At 39.6% G+C, this 23,124-nt stretch overlaps 1 protein-coding gene across 1 annotated transcript in view; it reads right to left on the bottom strand.

Moving 5' to 3' along the window:
* LOC116506166 (paralemmin-2-like) overlaps positions 1–23,124 on the bottom strand; it is a 149,013-nt gene that overhangs the window by 76,951 nt on the left and 48,938 nt on the right. Inside the window, exon 3 of the mRNA XM_032213818.1 lies at positions 18,714–18,844. Within this exon, the coding sequence (XP_032069709.1) occupies positions 18,714–18,844 (131 nt within the window). The remainder of the gene's footprint in view (positions 1–18,713; positions 18,845–23,124) is intronic.

Raw genomic sequence — 23,124 nt, 5'->3', positions numbered from 1 at the left:
CAGAAAAAACGCAAGAAGCTGTGTCCTGAGCTGCAGGAATTCTGGCCTGTGAAAGATGAACTATCCATTCATGAGGATATCATATTAATGGGTGACCGTATTCTTATTCCTAAGTCACAGCAGGCAGAAGTAATGGAACAAATTCACCAGGGACATTTGGGCATTACTCTGTGTAAGTGCAGAGCACGGGAGGTGGTTTATTGGCCTAATTTGGACTCTGATATTGAGACATTTGTGAAGAAGTATGACACCTGCCAGACATTTCAAAAAAACAATGTGAAAGAACCTCTTACACCATGGAATGCTCCTTCACGGGCATGGCAGAGACTGGCTACAGATATTTTTCATTTTGAAAACAGCCACTACCTGATGGTAGTATACTACTACAGCAAATACTTTGAACTAGTGCAGCTGGGAAGTCTAAAAGTGTCAACAGTCATATGGGCTTTTAAAACAATACTTTCAAGACATGGAGTGTGTGAAAAACTTGTGTCTGACAATGGGCCACAATTCTCATGTGCTGAATTCCAATGCTTTCTGCGTGAATGGGGAATCAGGCACAAACCCAGAAGCCCTTATCACCCACAGGCCAATGGCCTAGCAGAGAAGTATGTTGGCATAGCCAAATCCATTATACAGAAAGCACAATCATCAGGGCAGGATGTGTACTTAGGCCTGTTAAACTATCGTGCAACACCCATTGAGGGTTTATGCTCACCTGCACAGCTGCTAAAGGAGAGAACACTGAGGACCACGGTGCCTACTGCACCACATAAATTGCAGCCTCATTATATCCCACATGAGCGTGTAACAGTTTAGAGGATTATAAACATGAGAAAGCAAAAACTGTATTTTGATAAATCTACCAAGTCTCTTCGTCCACTGTGTGCTGGGCAAGCTGTGAGACACAGAGTCATGGGGAGAACAAGGGAGTCTGCTCGAATTGTCAGAGAAGCCAATTCACCAAAATCATATGTAGTGAAACCAAGTGTGGACAGCAACTGAGAAGAAACAGGCGTCATCTTCGTCCAGACACTGCCGCTGATACTTCATCAGAAGAAGCAAATAACAAGGAAAATGAAGTGCAAACGCATGACGGCATAGAATTCCTGAACACGGATATACAGTCTACCGGGGACATCAAGGATAGCGTAAGCGTATCAGCATGTGACAATGCTGAGAGTGACTCTCAACTTGACAGCAATCCTAATGATGGTCTGGTTCAAGGTCCTTGCTGTCTGCCTTTATATCACACAACTGTTGATTCACATAACAAGTGTGGTTAAAAAAGATTGTAAAATTCACTTAACAACTGTATTGTTTAGCAACAGAAATGTTGGGCCCAATTGTGATCATTAGTTGACGACCAATTGTATTCAGTCTCAATAAATGTTTTAGAACACGTGGGCATGCATATGTAGCAACTATCTTTAACACTTTAAAGCAGTCACATCTTTCCCTAGATTCATATAACAGCTGCTGTAGAATTCTGGAAACAGATGTGGTTTCTTTTAAGATGTTGCAGGGTAGTTAGTTATGTTTGCATTCTTGTGTGCACTGAACCACCTTCTGGAGATTGAACCTGAAGTGCAGCCCGTTTTTCTATGCTTCCTAGAATTGTTTCACACTGGAATGGGGCAACTTGCCACAGCCAACTTGCTGCGGGACAATTTAACAATTCAATTTAAAATAAATTAAAAGATATTTTAATTTTTGCCATTTATATTTCATTCTGTCCCTCCTTTTGCATCCTTTAAAAAATGATTCTATTCTACTATTTCTCTGATATTAGTGTAACTCTTGTCCCAGAGCGAATTGGCAATGAGTTGGCCATGGCGAGTTGGCCGTGGCAATTTTGCCATAGCAAATTGTCATAGATCCAATTCACACATACAGTCCTTTAACAGCCAAGCTGATAAACAAGAAAGTTATGAAAAACTAGCAATAGAGAAACATAATTTTCAGTCCTACAAATGTCCTTTGAAGCATTGTTGAAGCAGCTGGCCTTTTGATGTCTGTGATAATTCACAAGCAATTATTTACAAGCTGCCACACCTGGAATGGAGTAGCCTTCCTAAATTTAGAAAAATATTTTTACAGGCAGCTGCAGAAGGTGTCCACTGAGCCTCCCTGAACTCTATTCAGGCTCCACTGCAAGAAGCCAGAGAATTCAAGTTCACACATTTGCATGCCAGTCTGAAATTATTCCTGGTAAGCCAGTTAGTCCAATGACTAACTGGACAGTTAAGCCAACTATTAACGGACTTGAATTTCTACCTCACCTAATCCGAGGGAAGGAAGAAGATTGGTTAGTGCACTTTTAATCTCAGACTTGATACCATTTTGTAGCCTTAGAGGTGGGCAACTCATATCTATTACACTCAGATATCAGCTTTGCCGCCAGTGAATTTTGAGCCAAGAAATCTCAGCACAAGCCAACTAAATAGTTTTCTAATTTTGGAAGACAGTACTATATGTGTACTAGACAAATTTCCATATCTATGTCACTACAGATAGATAAAACTTGTTCACATATATATCTATGAACTTTAATAGATATCTATGTATATGTATATATTTCACATTCTTATCCATCCTATATGTATTCCACGGAACTGCTATTGTTCAGCAGAAGGTCCCTTTTAACAGAGCTTCATATGAAGACATCATTCTGCACCCTGCCACATATGCAGTTGCAGCAAAAAAAGGGAAAAAAGTTGTGATAAAAATGGTCTTCTTTTTTTTATGGTCTACCTATTTATCTCTTCAGTGTTCACATTTATTTCTGTTAATTTTAACTCTTTATAGCAAATGACATGTTTTGAATACAAGTTTACAGCTGTTAGGATGTTTGTTTGTTTTTAAGAAGAAAGAAATCTGAATGAAAGCTACAAGCAATTAAAAAGGTAGATCAAGTCCCTATTTTTAAAGCTATATACCCTTTTTTCTTGTAATCCTGAATCATATTTTTATGACACAAAGAGGTCAGCTGATTTGTATCTTGGTTATTATTTGAGCTGCCAGCTGAATGCTGAATATTGTGGAAGAGTAAGAATAATGGCCTGATAATCCATGATACATAGATATAGTCCAGCATCATTCTCCAATATGGCAAGCAGTTAACATGATGAGCTAGAACCAGGAAGACTAGATTCCAGACCACAGCTACAGAAGTTCGCTAGATCACTCTTAGGAGATCCAAAGAAAAATAAAGGAGGAGCAATATGTATGCTGTGATCTGATTTTGGAGGGAAGGTGGGATATATCCGTATTTTTTGGAGTATAAGATGCACTCCCCCGCAAAAAGAGGGTGAAAATTTGGGTGCGTCTTATACACCGAATGTAGCTCTGCCCATCCACTGGCCCCCACCCTGTGGCCTCTGCCTCCCAGCAATTTGCCTCCTTGCAGCAAAGAGCAAACAGCCTGTTTCAGTTTCAGCAGAGCCTGATTAGCACAAACAGCTGGTTGTCGGTTGGATCGGCCTATCAGTTGTTTCAGGCTGCAAGGATTGCCATTGCCTATTGCCGCCTCTGTGCGCCCCATTTTCAGCCTCACATCCCGTTTTTGGCCTTGACACGTCCCATTTTCCGCCCATTCCTATCCTCACCACCCAGAATGGGTGCAAAATGGGGCGTGCAGAGGGAGCAATAGGGTATAGCAATCCCTGCAGCCTGAAACAGCTGATTGTTGGGAGGCTGAGCCAACCGACAATCAGTTACTTGTGCTAATCAGGCTGTTTTGAAACTGAAACAGGCTGTTTGCTGTTTGTTGCAAGGAGGCAAATTGCTAGGAGGCAGAGACAGATTTTTTTTCTTGTTTTCCTTCCCAAAAGCTAGGTGTATCTTATACTTTGGAGCATCTTATACTCTGAAAAACGGTATGTCAGATGAATGAATGATTTATTTTTGTTCTGAGCATGGAATTCAAAAGTAATGATGCGCTACCACCAAGACTGCTATGTGCATTTGATCTGTTCCATGCAAGGTCGGACTTGGGATTTAACGGCTGTTTGCTGAAACATACACAGAATTTTTTGTATCGTCAGATATTCTGCTTCCTAAGTCTTTCCCAGCAGTACTGGTATAACCCTGGGCAACTAATTATCCACAGTGTTTTCTTTCTTGATGAGATTAATCTAATATTTCAGAGCGTCCCAAGCTATCTATAAAGATTTGCCCTCACAAACATTTCACAGATCAAGTCAATTCCATTAGACTTACTAAATTCAGCAGCAATATGAATTTGTTAATGTAGGAGAACAATAAATAAACAAATGGAAACAATGATATCACAGAGAATGTGTGGATTTCCCCTTCCTGGGCATGAATGAGGGTGATTGTTTGTGCTCCCTAGACTCCCTCCCTCCCCACGGTTGTTATTTTTGTACTATGCACATTCTGGGAAAATAATTCTCTACTTTGCCTGAGCAAAGTACCACATAAGGACTCTTCATTCATTGGCACAAATAGTGGGTTCTGTGCAGACTCTGTGTTTTCTTTATGCATTACATGTTCTGCAGGAGGCTGCATTCAGCAATAACCCCCTGGTCCTGTTGTACAGCTATGGACATGCTGCATTATGCATCTCTGTAAGGCTCCATTGTGTTCAGTGTAACCATATTCTAGTCAATGAGACACTCCTTTTTTCCACTGGCGTCATCCACAACTATGCATGTGGTAAATACTATTTGTACTTAGTTACTAAAATGCATAAGATAACTGCACTTTTTGGCACACGTTTAAAGGTCTACAAAAACATATTACTTTGAAAAGAGGGACTATAGATGAAAGGGGGACTGCATAATTAGTCGCTTACTAAGCTAAATGTGATGGTAAACAGGCGCTAAACATCCTCCTAATTTTGCCAGTTGCCAAGGTTTGTTATCTATCTGGAAGGTTGCAACATATGAACATTGGGTTACAAATGGCTTGCTCGGTTTTAGCTATACTGTACATATGAGAAGTTCTCAAAACTGCAGCTTTTCTTGGGCCCCAATGATGCCAAAATTGAATAGTAGCTTCCATGTTGAGCCACTTTTCTAAAATAAGCCCAAGGAGTAGCATCAATATTGAGTCCAAGTAAACTGTTGAGATCTTACAACTAACCAAAGTTTAAGTATAGTCTTGGTGAACAAAGGCATTGCATTTGTTTTGCCCAGTTCAAAAATCAGCTTCAGGCAGTGAAATAGTTTATTAAGCAGCATTGATGAAGATTCCTATTCAGTACTGAGTTTAAGAACTCAACAGAGCAAGAGTTGGCATACTTTTAAAATGGCTGATCAAGTTTTGTCAGATAATCAGTATGAAACAGTCAAAGCCAATAAATGGAAGATTCCTCCAAGTTCTACTTGTAATTCACCAGGACTTAAAGAAATTTTACTCCAGGGTTTGTCTTCTTCAAATGAGTTAGCATTATTTTAAAAATCAGATATTATCGAACACAAAATTAAGTATTGCAAAACATGCATTTAAGTAGCAAATAATGCCTTAACCTGCATGACTTAGAAGAAGGATTATCTATAGAATGGGGAGAGGGAAAGAGAGAGATGGGGGGGAGGGGAGGGAAGAGATGAGTTTATTCCCTGCTGTTTGCCTCAAATGAGTAGGAAACTCAATATCTGCAGAACACAAATTTACTGTTGTGATAAATGAATTTTAATAATGTAAGATTGTGCTTGCAATAATTCCAACTCTATTGGAAGTCAGGAGTGATTAACACAATTGTTGCAACTTAATCAGAATAAATTTTGATCAATAGAAATACCCCAAACACCTTATATCTGTTATTCATTATAAGTATTACAATAGCAGTCATGACTTACAAACTTCATGGATATCAGTAGAAGCTTAAATACTGTTAAATCACTTAGTCTTTTCATATATATATATTTAATAAAGCCCTTGACTCTGGAAATTCATACAGTTGCAATGGAATAATATTCTCCATGTCTTAACTAATTTTAAAATGTTTTGGTCATAGTTTGCATATCCTAAAATCAGTAATTGAGTATTGTTATTTGTAACTTTAAAGATATAAACATATGTGTTAAATACCCCACATTCAAACAATTATATTAAAGGTAGTCCACGTTTAGCAACTACTTGTTCAGTGACTGTTTGAAGTTATATTGGCACTTAACAAGGAGATTTTGTCCAGAGAGTACTTGATGTTATGGTTGTCACAATGGCCCTGCAGTCACATGATTGCAATTCAAGGCACTTGGCAATTGGCAACCAATTATGACAGTCAAACAGTCTTGGGGTCACATGATCACCATTTTCAACCTTCATTGACTTCATTATACTTTCTCCAACAGAAGCAGCTTGACTTTTAATACTGGAATATACTGCATGGTGCATTACAAGGAGCAATCCACAATAAGATAGCTTCTTGCAAACCTGCTTTCCATTTGTGATTGGCCACTGGGAGGAAAGCATTAAGCTCTCATATGTATATTTTATTGTATTTCTGAAATCTCCAAAACTTCTAATACATCTTATCCAAACTATGGGTACACAATGGTTGTGTAGCTCTCATTTCAGCTGGAGAAATATTTAATTTGGTTTTTTATATTGTATTTAAATAATATTAGCTAACATGCACTTTGTGGACAAAATATATGGATTGGAATACAACTCCTCTTTGATTTATATATTTTCCCCAATTCTGTACTGTTGTTCTCACATTAAGAATTATATTTCAAAATATTTTTTTATCAGGGAAAACTGAACACAGAAATGTGGGATGTGAAAAAAATATTAATGAAACTCACATATCCTTTTCATTATATGATCACTTTAAAAGCTGAATGAACCTTAAGCTTTTGAATAGAGTAAAGACTAATTCTTACCTATGAACTAGAAATAAGCGCTGGTATTAAACCAGGTACAAAGAGTTACTGACAATTTAGTTACTAAGTAAATATACCAGCCGCATTTTGTTTTAGTATCAAGTATGTATTTTAAAATTTCCATGTGTCACTAACGCTTAATGTTTTATAGTTGCATGCAAGTTCCCATCATCACTTCAAAGATAGTAATTTATACTTAAGTACTTACATGTACCGGTACTTAAAATATAAAGCTTTCCAATGTTGTACATTCAAATTAAATGGAATCTGAGGAATTTCCATATTGTAAAAACCTGCAGATTGGATATGATTTTAAAGTGCTGTGAAGGAAGTTGAAGAGGTAAACTCCCAATTTTCCACATTATTCCACCAAATAACAAACCATCTTGTGGGAAAGATAATCCCAGCATGTACATTAGAATTTGCAACTCAACATACTGGAGGCATATCTCTACTTCTATTTTAAATTGAGATCTGATGTGCATTCTATCAGATAACTGCCTAGAACAGGCCTGGTCAACCCTGCTGTGTTTCTTAGAGTTTTTGGAATTCATTTATACCAGGTCATTTAGTGGTTGCATCATCACATAACAATGCTCCTGTTTTTTTAAATCAAAATGCAATTTAGAGCTGTCAACCCACCCATTCATTCACAATCAAGACTCATTCATATGACTGTTGCTTTAAGTAATTTCTTTCAGATGCACCAAAACAATTGTATTATAAATACAACTCGATTTGTCTATCATATCGCATTGAAGAAAATGTTTTAGTAGAAACAATTCAATTATTTTTTAAAAATAATTTTATTAAGCTTTTTAATAAAGTTTAAAAGCAAGGTAAGTAAGGATGAAGAAAAATAATAAGTTAATAATAATAACTATACTAATAAAATAATAAGTAAGAAAAATATAAGAAGAACTAAAAGGGAAAAAAAGAATGTCATAAAGAACTTTCTTCAATTGTCTTAACTTTAGTTAGAAACACGTTTATATTTTACCCTCTCTAGGGTTCATCATAATTTTCTTCTTTCCATAATCTATCCTTCTTAATAATCAAATCCAAAAATCACAAGTTCATTTCTTTCTTTTTTCCAACAAAAAAAAAATCGATAATGAAGAAACAATTCAATTCTTCAATCATAACTTAGTGGGCTATGCTTGAAAATACAGTCACCAAGTATCTTACAACTGATCATTGGAAACAAGTACTATATACATTAATCCTAGAGAAGTGAAACTATTAGTTTTCCTTCTTACTATATTTAGTCATCCAGCCAATCTTTCTCCAGACATGGGAATTAACAACTTGATTTTTTTAAATCCCAAAATTCTCTTCAATGACAAATTCAGTTCTCCTTATTCAATTCTTGTCCCACACAATAAAAATGTCAGCATTTATAAAACACATATGTTTTGAGAAAATAGTGCATTATTTGTTTATGTAAGTTATTTGTGTCCTGATAGGACTTTATCAAGTATCAGTACTGAACCAACTTTATTATATTATTCATATGTTTTAAATATTATAGGATCGTAGATGATTGGTGTTTCAAAGGGCTCTCCATCTGGACTTAACAACTTAACAGAGAAAACATTTTGATAATATTCAATTTCCAGAGGATCACCCTGGAAGCTTGCTTCAAAGTCAGGCCCTAACTCTATACTCTCTTTCAGTGGCATTATCTGTAAATTTTAGTATGTCTTCTATAACATCTTGATTAGAAAACCAAAACTCTAGTTTCATTTACTGAACTTTTCTTATCCTGTTCTTGTTCTACAGCCTTTCAGAGGAATTTCACTCATATTCTCAAACTTAACCCTTCTAATAATACTGCTATTTGCTTTTCTTGCCAAGTCTGGAATATTTTCCATTCGCTCTATGGAATTATTCCAGGGGAATTATGTGTGGAAAGAATAGCCAGCATCGCAGCTGGCATTTCTCCCCTACAGCATCTCTGGAACAATCCTGTGTTGTGTTGTAGCACAATTCTGAAGAAGGTATTCTAGAAAAAAACAAGATGGTAGCCCCAGTATGCCCCTCCCCAGGTCCTCATCATCATAGTAGGGTGGAGGGTATTTATGGGAGGGATGAGCAAAGAACATACTCTGAGCAGTATTTTTCCAAGACATGGGGGTCATCCCACATTGCCCAATTAAAACAAGCAGGGACATATATTTTCCAAGAAGATCACATAGAAAGAAAATATAAAATTATTGATAATATATTGCTGAATGATGGTACCCTCTAGTTGGATCACACTCTACATGTTACTGAGGAAGAGCTGAGGATCTTTTTGAGTGCTAATGGTATTTATGATGTGCCTAGATTAAAGCTTTGGGACATCTAGTTGCTGACCTTGCCATACAGGAAAAGAAAATCTGAAGCTGCAAAGACAGAATTACAGTAGGAATGTGAAACATTAAGAAGCATGACCACAGAAAGCTCAGTACAGGAAAGAGGAAGTGAAACAACAACAAATGGACCTCTTAGGCATCAGCGAATCAGACACTTTCAATTAGAAAATCATGCTGTTTATTGTTGAGGATATGAAAAACAAAGAAGCGTTTTGCTTTTATAGTTAGGAAGGGTATAGCAAGAACAGTACTTCACTACATTGCAATTAATGACTGACTAGTACTGACAGTAATTTGTGAACAATCCTTTACCATACAGATCATTCAAATTTAGGCTCTACAGAGGCAGACAGATCTGCATCTACACTTAAACTTCAGTTTGAAATTGATGCTGTTTGTGATTGGAGACTAGAATGCTGAAGTTGGAAACACAAAAGAGAAAATGTAGTTGGATTGTACGGTTTTAGAAAATCAAAATTCAGCAGGGGACCAATTTATCCATTTCTGCTACTCCAGTGACTTCTTCATAACTAATGTAGTCTTCAAACAAACAAAATTAGCCTCTATATATGGACGTGACCAGATAGAGTATATAGAAATCAAATTGAATATATTATTGCTTAAAAGAACGATAGAGGAACTCAATTATAGCATCAAAGACATGGCCAGATGCTGACTTTCCTGATCCTAAAAGGATTTTGCTTTGTTAGTTAGGAAGGGTATAGCAAGAACAGTACTTCACCTTTCTGGTTCTACTGTTAATGCTTTATTTTATGTGTCAAGAATTGCAATGGGTGTGTTGTGTCCTGCTCATTTTTCAGGCCACTTTTTGCACAGTTCTCTTCTCTCTTATTGTATGTTTCTTGCACATCTATGCATTTCTATGCCTCTCTGCTTTTATTCATTCCTCAAGTGTTTTTTTTATTCTATAAGGACCAATTTTCTGCCTAAAATGGGAGATTTTACACTTTATTTTACTCCTGGATTCTGGATTCTTCTACTTTTGTGTTTCTTCCTTAGATTTTAATGCTAATATATCTTTCTTTGGCTAGTTTGAAGATATTTTGCAGTTTAATGTAAGAGAAGACAAGTTTCCTCATTTAGCTGAAGGGGTTGGCAGTTGGATTTTAGTTCCAGTCTTTCTAAAGGCAACAAATAAACTCATAGAGAATAAGACAAGTCATATATAGAACATATCTCATGTTCTCTAATGGAAGGTATAGACTGACTGACTGACTGTCTCCATCCATCCATCCATCCATCCAATTTGCAAGATGATCAGAGAGCTAATTTGCTTTAAAAATCTAATTAATAATAATATTTGAGGTCCTGATATGCCTTTAAAGAGCCATTTTTCATTTTTTTAAAATCTGTCTTTTTCTTCTTCTGCAGGTTCCTTCAGTTATTATTTGTGAAGAGTTTATTTTAATTAGAAATTAAACAATACACATTTACTTCATAAAGAGTGGCAGCACTTAGCAACCTTGGCTGATCTCTAAGGCTAGGAAGGTTTGGATTTGATTAATATTTGAATTAATAAAGTGGTATCTGAAGTCTATAACGCCAAGACAAAAAGTAATAGAGAAGCGGCCGGGGGGGCGGAGCCTGTTGCCGAGGAGGGCTCAACCGAGCTCCTCTCAGAGATCTGGTCTGTATATCTAAATAAGATCATAGATATCACCCCTTTTTGGCTAAGAAAGGGGCAGGGAGTAGCTCTGTGTGCTAGGGTCTATTCGCAATCCACAGCCTTTCTCTTTTTTTTTGGCTGTGGACAGAGATTAGACCCAGCGTGAGCGGAGCTTTTATCTCCAGCCAGTTCTTCTCAGCTGCCTTTTTTGCAGCCCCAGACAGGCGAGCCCCCCCCCCCAGGACAAAGCAAAGTTGTTTGAAGCTAGGATTAATACGGGCGGGTCCCACTCCTGTGAGATTTATGCTTTTATTACTATCTTAAATACCAGCACCATTTGTCTTAGAGCCTTCTTTGTTTAAACAGACTTCAAAATGGCGATTTCTCTCCGTTGGTGACTGATAGGGGATGTACTTAGCCGGTTTTACCTTCCTGCAGACCGCTCCTTAACAAAATAATTTTTTTTTTTTTTTTTTTTTGGAAACAGAGGGGAGCGAAAGCGCTGTTTATTTGTTTATTTATAATGGCACCCAGGTCAAAATCGAAGCGTCTCTCTGCAAATGTGCCTAAAGAATCTAAAGAATCTATACTGGAATCGCAGCCCTTATCTCCTACGCCCTCTACTGGAGAATTTTTAACACAGGAATTTTTCTTTCAAATGCTTAATGATTTTAAACAAGACATTAAGGAATTTGTATTGGAGCTATATGATGATTTAAAGTCTAAAATTGACCAAATGAAGGCGAATACGTTTGCAGCCGTGTCTGCCCTGTCAGATTATTCTGCTGAAATAGAGAATAAATTGGAAAGCTTGGAGGAGGCTAATTTTAATTTGACTACTAATATTCAAATATTACAACAAAAAATTAGAGACACTCAAGAACAGCTCGTGATGATAAATTTTAATAAGAAGGCATTCGCAATAAGAGTCAGAGGATTCCGCGAAAAGGAGCGAGAGAATCTGAAACAGACCTTTGTTGAAGCCTTCAGCCATGCGGTGGGAAGCCCGGGACTTAACTTTGATTGGCAGATTCGGAAAATCTATCGCCAGAACTCGTTGGTAGCGGAACAGCGACAGCTCCCGAGGGACATAATTATATATTTTTCCACAAAAGAATCCAGAAACGCGATTATGCAAAAGTTTCATAATAACAGTCTGCGATTTGATGACCAGGACTTGATTGTCTTCAAAGAAATACCTTTTCAGATGTTGAGAGCAAGAAGAGACTATGCATTTTTAACAAAAGAGCTTAGAAATCAACAGATTCAATATAGATGGGAGGCCCCAGCCGGCATTACGGTCACATTTGAGAATCAAAGACTTCGTCTTAACTCTGTTTCGGAGGCTCGAGATTTCTATTACAAGACTTTGAAGGCGGGACTTCCTGATTCACTTGGGAAAGAGGAGAGACAAGCTGAAGGAGAAGGCAAGCAACAGACCACATGGCTGCAAGATGGAGGGGGTAGCTTTTCCTCCCTCGGAGAAGCAGAAAAGCGGAGATCGAGGATTTAGACATTTTAAAATATTTGCCAAAGTTGTGGACTGAATGGGGGTTTGCGACCTCTCTCCGGTAGAAAAAGCGGAACTTATTGGTGGGGTGATACTGATTGTATATATGTAAAATGAATGCGGAATGATCTATGTTGTGTAAATTCTGTTAGAAGGGATTACTTTAAAACAGAAGGTAAACTGATTCTTGTTGAAAGTATTATTTGAATATGTGGAATGATCCATGCTATTTAATTTTTATTAGAAGGGAAAGCTTCGTGAAATTATTTTGAGTTAGATTTTAAATTAATGTCTGCATAAATTTGATAGCGGTAAATATCAGAGAAGCAAGGGATGAGGGTAAAATGCATGCGGAATGATTTACGTATATTGGTGGGGTGATATTGCTTTAAATGTTTTATTCATTTTCATTTTCAATTTTGTACATTCACTTATATACTGGATATTGAATAATATAATAGTAAGAAAAGAAAAACCCCAACCTAAACACAACTCATAAACCCAACCTATCGCTTTCATACACCCCTTCTTCTCCCCCTCCAACTTTCCTTTCTCCCTCCAACCATCACCCCTCCTACTTCCCTTTCCCCTCCTATCTTCCTTTCTCGCCTCCTTCCCCTCTCATCCTCCTTACATTCCCCTCTTCCTCCCTCCTTACTTCTCCCTCTTCCTTTCCTCTACTTCTCACTATGGTGTATTCTATTCCTTAATCTATTCAGTTACGCTAAAAAGAAAAAAGAAAGGAAAAAAGCAAAAAGAAAAAAAAGAGAAAAATAAAAAGAAAATATAAAAATCAACAGTATACAAGTGTATTCTTCTTGTTCTATATATTGAAACTATATCTTCACCCACCCACCCACCCCCAATGAACCCCCCTCCCTAACCCCCTCCGACTTCCCAGGTCCCACACCCGGCACAGTTCAGTACCCTTCACCTTCAAAATATCTTATTAACAATAATAATGAAAATAAAATAAAAAGAACACTCCGAAAAAGAAAAAAGGAAGAAAAAAAAAAACGAAAAAGTAAGTAAATAAAAAAAACTTAAAAATCTTTTACATTATGCTCAGCCTCCCATCATTCTTAAAGTTTAAACAGTGTGAATCATTCCATTTATATTTTGTCATCGTCCCTTACTTCTTAAAAATCTTTTGCATTATGCTCAGCCTCCCATCATTCTTAAAATTTAATCAGTGTGAATCATTCCATTTTTATTTTGTCTTCGTCCCTTACTTCTTTGATATTTACCCCATCTTCCTGTAAATTCTCCAAAAAAAACCCTTTCTTAACCTTATATTCAAATATTAGTTTATACAAAAATCAATTTATCTTCAAATACAGAGCAATCTAGTCATACTTTCGCTACTCATCTTCCTACCCTTCATTTCACATCTCCATTCCACCCAAACCGAAATTACATATGATTAGGATCTCGCTCTTCACTTTAAAATCCTAAGCTTTTTATGTTATACTTCAAGCATGTAAATCCGTAAAATGTGTACCCAAAATCCATACCAGTTCATTCAATCCCAAGATCCCTTCATCAATATCCCATTCCACCTTCCTTTCTGCCACACTCTTCCTCCCTCCATTCCTCCCAAGCCACAATTCATGCGCAGTTTGGATTAAGATTCAAGTAAATCTTATAAAAGTCCCGTATAATGTCTGTCTGGAATAAGCAATAAGCGATTCCTCATCAATGCACAGCTTTACCATTTACCAAACAGAAATAATCAGTCCAAAAGCTTAGAAGGTATTTTAAGAACATCGCTGGGTCTATGTTCCTTACTCTTCTGCCCTTCGGAAAGAGAAGGCTACCCTCTCCCTTGTAACCACATGTCCCACTGCTTTGAAAATATGACTGAATCCTCAGTTTCCGCTCTTCTGTCTCTCCAATAGGGGGAGAACACCTCCCTCCTTCTTGTAACCAAGTAACTTGCTGCTTATCTTTCCTTCACCTTGTCCTTCCGCGTTTCCGAATGAGTCAGGAAGCCCCGCCTTCAGAGTTTTATAATAAAAATCCCAGGCTTCCGAAACAGAATTGATGCGAAATCTTTGATTTTCAAATGTAACTGTGATTCCAACTGGGGCCTCCCACCTATACTTTATTTGACGATTTCTGAGTTCTTGGGTTAAAAAAGTGTAGCCTTTCCTTGCTTGCAGCATCCGGAGCGGAATTTCTTTAAAGACGAACAAATCATGGCCATCGATTCGAAGCCTGCTATTGTGAAACTTTTGTGAGATCGCATCTCTGGATTCTTTTGTGAAAAAGTATATAATTATGTCTCTTGGAAGCTGTCGTTGCTCTGCTATATGCGAATTTTGGCGATAGATTTTTCGAATATTCCAATCAAAATTGAGTCCCGGACCTCCCACCGCTTGGCTGAAAGCTTCTACAAAAGTCTGTTTCAGGTTTTCTCCTTTCTTTTCAGGCAGTCCTCTGACTCTTATTGCAGACGCCTTTCTGTTATAATTTATCATTGTAAGTTGTGTTTGAGTGTCCATAATCTCTTGTTGTAAGGCTTGAATATTAGAAGTCAATTTAAAATTAGCCCCCTCCAAAGTTTCCAATTTAGTCTCCATTTCTTCAATATAATCTGTCAAAATAGACGTGGTTTCAAACATATCCGCATTTATTTGGGCAATTTTGGTCTGTATTTTATCGCATAAATCCAGCACAAATTCTTTGATCTCTTTCTTAAAGTCATTAATTATTTGAAAGAAAAGCTCCTGTGTCAAAGAATCTCCAGTAGGTGGCGTAGGAGACAAAGGCAGCGATTTACTAACAAGTTCTTTAAGCACAATCGGGGAGGATTTTTTTTGCCTGTTTAGACCTGGGAGACATTATAGATAAAATCTGAGAATAGACAGATAAACAGTGTCTTCAGCTGGTCAGTTCTCACTAAATTATTTGTAGATTTTGCTTGTTAATGAGTAGCAGTCTCCGGGGAAATAAAGCCAGTTAATTACGTCATCAATCACCAACACAGTAAAAACGCCATTTTGTATCCCAATTGCGCAGAGACGTTCAAGAAAAAACAAGGCTGGTGTTTAGATAGTTATAAAAAAAAAACCTCACAGGAGTAAGACCCGCTCGTATTATCTTAAAAACAATTTATCATTGTCCTGAGTGAGGGAGTCGGCTATCTAGGGCTGCAAAAAGGCAGCTGCGAAGAACTGGCTGGAGATAAGAGCTCAGTTATGCTAGAACTCTTCTTCATTCACAGCCCCAAAAAAAGGAAAAAGGGCTGTGAACTACGAATAAATCCTAACACCTGAGCTTCTGCCTGTCCCTTTCTGCCAGAAAGGGATGATATCTATTGATCTTAATTAGATATACAGACCAGAACTCTAAGAGGGGCTCCGTTGAGCTCCTCGGCGACAGGCTCCTCCCACAGGAAGTCCGGTGGGGTGATATTGAATGTATATATGTAAAAGGATGCAAAATGATTTATGTTGTTTAAATTCTGTTAGAAGGGAAAGCTGAACGAGATTATTTTTTTAAAACAGAAGGTTAACTGATTCTTGTTGAAAGTATTATTTGAATATGTGGAATGATCCATGCTATTTAATTCTTATTAGAAGGGAAAGTTTGGTGAAATTATTTTGAGCTAGATCTTAAACTAATGTCTGCATAAATTTGATAGTGGTAAATATCAGACAAGCAAGGGATGAGGGTAAAATGCATGCGGAATGATTTACGTTGTTTAAATCCTATTAGAAGGGAAAGCCGGTCGGGATCATCTTAAGATAGAATGTAAACTGATTTTTGTGTAAAGTAATACTTGATCCACGCTGCTTAAATTTTACTAAGAAGGGAAGGTTTGGTTAGATTATTTTGAATTACTGTTTGAAAATATGGTTAAGAAAGATTATTTACGCTGTTTAAATCCTATTAGAAGGGAAAGTTTGATTATTTTCTGTAAAGTAATATTTGAATATGTGGAATGATCCACGCTGCTTAAATTTTACTGGTAGGGATACTTTTGAGTTAGACTGTATATTGATGCCTATACAAATTTGTATAAATGTTTATCTGAATACAAGGTTAAGGAAGAGGAACGGGAGAGTCTACAGGAGGTTGGGGTAAATAACAAAGAAGCAAGAGACGAGAATAAAATATAGATAGAATGACTTACACTATTTAAGCATAGATAAAGATGGGGGGCTGAGCTTAACACAAAGAGTTCTTTTTCTTTTTTTTTCCTTTTTCTTTTTTCTTTTTTCTTTTTTCTTTTCTTTCTTTTTTCTTGTTTTTCTTTCCTTTAATATATTACTTTTATTTTTAATCCATACGAACACAAGATACTTTAGATAGAAGGCAGTGCCAGGTGTGGGCCCTGGGAAGTTGGGAGGATTAGGGATGGGGATTTATGGGGGGTGGGTGGGTGGGTGTTAACATAGTCTCAATAAGAACAAGAATGCACTTATATACGGTTGTTTTTTGTTTTTTTTTTCCTTTTTTTTTTCTCTTTTCTTTCTTTATATTTTTTCTCCTTGGTTTATTTTACTTTTTATCAGATTAAACAACACTTGAATAAAGGCATACACCAAGGAGGGAGGTAGAGGGAAAGAAGAGGGAGGAGTAAGGAAGGAGTAAGGGGAATGTAAGGAGGGCGTGTGGGGAGTAAGGGGAGAAGGAAGGTTTGAGGGGAAAGGGAAGTAGGAGGGGAGTGTTAGAGGGAGGAAAGGAAAGTTGGAGGGGGTAGATGGGGTGTATGGAGGATGGAAGTGCCAGGTGGGGTTGTGAATGATGAGTTGTGTTTTCTTTTTTATTTTTATTTTTTTATTTTTTTATCTTTCTTTTTTTTTCTTATAGCAAATACCCTGTATATAAGTGATTGTAAAATGGAATGTGAAAATGAATAAAATATATTTAAAAAAAAAAAAGTAATAGAGAAGCATGAGCAAGATGGATGGAGTCAATTAAGTGGTAATGGGGACCCGAAAGACCTGGTTGGAGAAAGCTTATTATGGACAAAATCTATGTATTTGGCTTCTAACAGCAGACATCAAACTCATGGCACATAATCAATCAATTTATATTTCGACTAGCGGCCATCAAAAAATCCCAAAGCTCCAAACTACACCGATAAAATTTAAAAAATCACTCTTGAAGAAAGCAGTGGCAAATTAATTTTATCTTTTCATCAAGATAAATTATGTCCACATAATTAACAGGGATTGATCTTAACTCATGGGAGATTTCATCTTAGTTCACTTTTACAGTTTATATCTTCTTTAATACAGAGATAAAAAGTTTGCATGATTTGGTTCTAGATCATGTTGAGTTGAGTTGAGTTTATTATATTTCTATGCCGCCCTGTTCCCCGGAGGGACTCAGGGCGGCTCACAACCAAGTCGGGGGGTGGTGATGGTGGTGGTACAAATAAGAAAAAAAGGACACGAACATGTAGCATTACATCAATGCTCTGCTCAGATTGCTGTTATTTTGCCACACTTGAATGTTTTTCTCAAAAAGGGATTCATATAATGAATGATACGGAGATACAATTTCCTGAGTAACCATAATATGAAATAAACCATAATATGAAAACAAGGTAAGAATCTTTCTGAGCATACTCATAAATTAATCTATCAAAGCTTGGATCAACACCTAGTGAGAAAAGTGCTCATTAAAGAGTTATTAAAAAATATTCAAGAAAGCAAATGGGATAAATTAAGGTGATGTGCACTAAAAGTATCCTAAACAACTTTATATAATTTATTTCCAATATTCTACTAGATTAGAATAAAAACAGAAGACAAAATATTTCAGAAATGTTATTATTATGAATCCGACTCCAGTGCTTTTTCTCATTTTCATTGCAATCCTATAAAAATATTTTCAAATGTGAACCCCTCTGATTTTACTTTCAAGCAATATATATTTGTACTTTAGACCTTTTCAAAGTCCAGCCAGAATTCCTATTTTACATCAGATATCAGTTATTTATGCATTTTCCTCTTGATCTTCAGCTAATGAGAGTCCTTTTCTCCAACAAACAGATTACTAGCCAATGCATACAAGTTCAGCAGCATGCACTATTTTTCAAGCTATCCTGCATTTCAAGAGCTGAATTGAGTGGCAGTTCAGCAATTCCTGGAGACCACGGGTTATAAATATAATTAATAAAAGTGATATCATATTTATTTTTTAACCCTCCACCAATGAAATCATTAGTTTATTCAAAGATAATGTCAGTAAGACACTAACCTTAACTTTGTCATTTTTAAATTTCCAAGCATTTTTGTTTTTACATTACACTGTTTTGTTTGTCATTACACTGACACGATAGTTTACAAGAGGGCAAAAAATCGGCCTCATTCATTTATCCAAGATATATATATAAAAAGATGTGGACCTACCTATGTATGTTGCCTTCAAGTTTTTTCACTTTCAGCTCATCTTCTTCTGACTGTCTCTTCCTGGCTTCTTCCTCGGCCGGAGAACTTGCAGGAATTCCCTGCATCAGCCATTTTTCCCGAAGAGCTTTTGACTGGGTGAGAGATAACAGAGGAAAGAAAGAAAGGGAAAAAAAGCACACAAGATATCAAAAGTGACATTAGAAGAATTCTACTCCTAAATATTTGATAACCCTTATTAAAGCTACCGGTTAGTGCTTTCAGCATTAGACTAATTCATGACTCCCTTAAGGGACTAATCTAGATCCCTGCTCAGCCAAGGTGTCACATCTAATTTATGAAAAAAAGGGCTGTTGATTTTATGTCCAGAAATAGTTTTAATTTGCAACAGTAAGAAGACAAACAGATAAAATGAATCAACAACTCAAGGACAGAAATTTTGAACTCAGCTAAAGACTTTTAGAGGGGAAGGGAAAGATTTAGTATTTTTTTTTAGTATTTTATTAGGATTTATAGGCCGCCCTTTTCCCTGAGGGGACTCAGGGCGGCTTACAATCATTAGGGAGGGGGTGCAATTCAAAATAAACAATATGTGAGCAAAATAAAATAATAAAAACACAACTTGCATTCAACATTCAACACTCGGGTGGGGCAAATTAGAGGCTTATCCCCAGGCCTGTTGGGATAGCCAGGTCTTGAGGGCTGCGCGGAAGGCCTGGACGGTGGTGAGGGTGCGTATCTCAACGGGGAGATCGTTCCACAGGGTCAGAGCTGCAACAGAAAAGGCTCTCCTCCGTGTAGTCGCCAGTCGACATTGACTGGCGGATGGAATTCGGAGGAGGCCCAGTCTGTGCGATCTTATCGGTCGGAGGGAGGTAATCGGCAGAAGGCAGTCTCTCAATCATATTAAAAGAGAACAACTAGCACATTATTATTATTTATTATTATTTATTAGTTTTGTATGCTGCCCACTCTCGGAAGACTCCGGGCGGCTTACAATAAAAACAATAAATAAACAGTTTAAAATTGCAACAACATCCACAACTTGGAATGGGGTTGGACAATTCAACAGCCCCAGGGCTGCCGGAACAACCAGGTCTTCGTCGCTTTACGGAAGGCCGGAAGGGTAGTAAGGGTCCGGATCTCAATGGGGAGATCGTTCCAGAGGGCCGGAGCAGCAACAGAGAAGGCCCTCCCCCGGGGGGTCGCCAGTCAACACTGACTGGCCGATGGAATCCGGAGGAGGCCTAGTCTGTGCAATCTAATCGGTCTATCGGAGGTAATTGGCAGGAGGCGGTCACTCAGGTAGCCAGGTCTGATGCCATGTAGGGCTTTAAAAGTAATGACTAGCACTTTGAAGTGTGTTCGGAGACCAATAGGAAGCCAGTGCAGCTCACGGAGGATAGGTGTAACGTGGGTGTACCTAGGTGCACCCACAATCACTCACGCGGCTGCATTCTGGACTAACTGAAGTCTTCGAACACTCTTCAAGGGCAGCCCCATGTAGAGCGCGTTACAGTAATCCAGTCTTGAGGTGACGAGGGTGTGAGTGACTATCCGAAGGCCCTCCTGGTCCAGATAGGGTCACAATTGGTGCACCAGATGAACCTGGGCAAAGGCCCCCCTGGTCACAGCCGACAAGTGCTGTTCTAGAGTCAGCTGTGGATCCAGGAGGACTCCCAAATTGCGAGCCCTCTCTGAGGGGCGTATAATTTCACCCCCCAGGGTGAGAGATGGAATAGCTGGACCATCTTTGGGAGGAAGCATCAATAGCCACTCAGTCTTGTTGGGATTGAGTGCAAGCTTGTTCGTTCCCATCCAGACCCTGACAGCCTCCAGGCACTGGCACATCACTTCTACCGCTTCACTGAGTTGGCACGGGACGGACAGATACAATTGTGTATCGTCCGCATATTGATGGTATTTAATCCCGTGCCAGCGTATGATCTCACCCAGCGGCTTCATGTAGATGTTAAATAGGAGGGGGGACAGGACCGAACCCTGCGGCACTCCGTAATTGAGGGGCCTAGGGGTCGACCTCTGCCCTCCGACCAACACCGACTGCGACCTGTCTGAGAGGTAGGAGGAGAACCACCGAAGAACGGTGCCTCCCACTCCAACCTCCTGCAATCGCCGCAGAAGTATACCATGGTCGATGGTATCGAAGGCCGCTGAGAGGTCAAGGAGCACTAGGATAGAGGAGTGACCCCTATCCCTGGCTCACCAGAGATCATCGATCAGCGCGACCAAAGCAGTTTCTGTGCTGTAACCAGGCCTGAAACCGGACTGAAAGGAATCCAGATAATCGGTTTCATCTAAGGACCGCCGGAGTTGAAAGGCCACTACTTTCTCAACAACCTTCCCTACAAAGGGGAGGTTGGAGACTGGACGATAGTTACTCAAAATGGCTGGATCCAGAGAAGGTTTCTTCAGGAGGGGTCTCACCACCGCATCCTTTAGGAGGAGCAGGAAGGATCCCTCCCGGAGAGAGGTATTAACTATCATCTGGATCCAGCCACGTGTCACCTCCCTGCTGGTCGAGACCAGCCAGGAGGGGCACGGGTCCAGTATACAAGTGGAGGCACTCACCGCTCCCATGGCCTTGTCCACTTCCTCAGGAGCGACAAGTTGAAACTCGCTCCATCAAATCCGCTCAAGAACTTCCCCCGGTACCTTGGCTGGTACCGTGCAATTGGAGTCCAGCTCTGTCCGAATCCAAGCGACTTTATCCGTTAAATACTGAACAAATTCCTCAGCTCTACCTTGTAAAGGGTCATCCGCATCCCTCCCTTTCAAGAGGGAGCGGGTTATTCTAAACAAGGCGGCTGGGCGTGATTCAGCGGATGCAATAAGAGCGGCAAAATGCGCACATTTCGCCACCCGTATTGCCACGAGATAGGTCCTGATATAGGCTGCTCGGTCTGATTCAGAATTACTGGCCCTCCAGTGGCGCTCTAGGCATCTCTTTTGGCACTTCATCTCCCGGAGTTCCTCGGTGAACCAAGGGGCCCTCCTGGATCCGCTACCTCGGAGAGGTCGCAAAGGCGCAATCCGGTTTAGAGCCCCCGCCGTCGCTATATTCCAAGCAGCGACTAAGGACTCCACCGGACTGTGGACGAGAGTGTCAGGTATTTCTCCAAGCGCTGTCTGAAATCCCATAGGGTTCATCAGGCGTCTGGGGCAGAACCACCTAATCGGTTCCTCCTCCCTACAGTGGGGGATTGGTTTCCGAAAGTCGAGCCTCAGTAGGAAGTGATCAGACCATGACAAGGGTAAGATCTTAATACCCCTCAAATCTAGATCACGTCTCCACTGCTCCGAGAGGAATACGAGGTCAAGTGTGTGACCCGCTGAGTGAGTCAAACCCCGAATTACTTGGGTCAAGTCCATGGCTGTCATGGAAGCCATGAACTCCTGTGCCCCGTCAGAGTGTTTACTGAGCAAAGGCAGGCTGAAATCCCCCAGCACCACAAGCCTGGGGAACTCTACCGCCAGCTCGGCTACTGACTCGAGGAGCGAGGGGAGGGCTGTTGCAATGCTGTTGGGAGGAAGGTACGTTAACAACAAGCTCACTTGACCCTCAAGGTCCAAATTCACCAACAAGGACTCACACCTGACAAGCTCCGGAGCAGGGATCCTACGAGGAACTAATGACCCTCGGATGATGACTGCCAGTCCCCCACCCCTTCTCTGGGGTCGCGGCTGATGAAGCACCTGAAACCCTTCTGGGCACATTTCAGTGAGGGGGACTCCTCCCTCCGGGCCCAGCCAGGTTTCAGTGATACATGCCAGGTCTGCCCCCTCGTCTAATATTAGGTCCCGGACGAGGGGAGCCTTGTGAACCACAGACCTGGCATTTAGCAACAACAGCCTGAGACCAGGACCCTGACCATTCTCGCCATCTGGTCCTGGAGTGGAACTAACAGGGCCGGAAGGAGGGATCGCTGCGACGTGGCCGACCCTCCTTCCCCGGTAATGGCTAGCCCTGAAGTTCCCATCGTATCTGCCCCTTCCCATCGTGACCGTAATGTTCCGGCCCACTCCCGCACCCGTAGACCCCATTTTCCCTCCCTTGCCTCCGCTCTCTCCGGGAGGCCGTTTATCTCAATCATTCTAGGATGGGAGATAGGCCTGGGCCCCCTACCACTTCTGCAATAGCACTCAGTGGAGGAGGCACCCGGCTGTTCTCCCAGTCCCCTCATGCATACACAGTCACTCACTCATACAGTTCCCACAAAGGGGAAATTTAAAATTTACAGGATACCATGACAACAAAAATAATAAAAGTGGGTACAAACATCAGCGGTTCAAATCTCACCGGCTCAGGGTTGACTCAGCCTTCCATCCTTCCGAGGTGGGTAAAATGAGGACCCAGATTGTTGGGGGCAATATGCTGACTCTCTGTAAACCGCTT

Source organism: Thamnophis elegans, chromosome 3, assembly GCF_009769535.1.
Source record: "Thamnophis elegans isolate rThaEle1 chromosome 3, rThaEle1.pri, whole genome shotgun sequence".
Classification (NCBI taxonomy): domain Eukaryota; kingdom Metazoa; phylum Chordata; class Lepidosauria; order Squamata; family Colubridae; genus Thamnophis; species Thamnophis elegans.
This window is presented reverse-complemented; position numbering and strand designations above follow the sequence as displayed.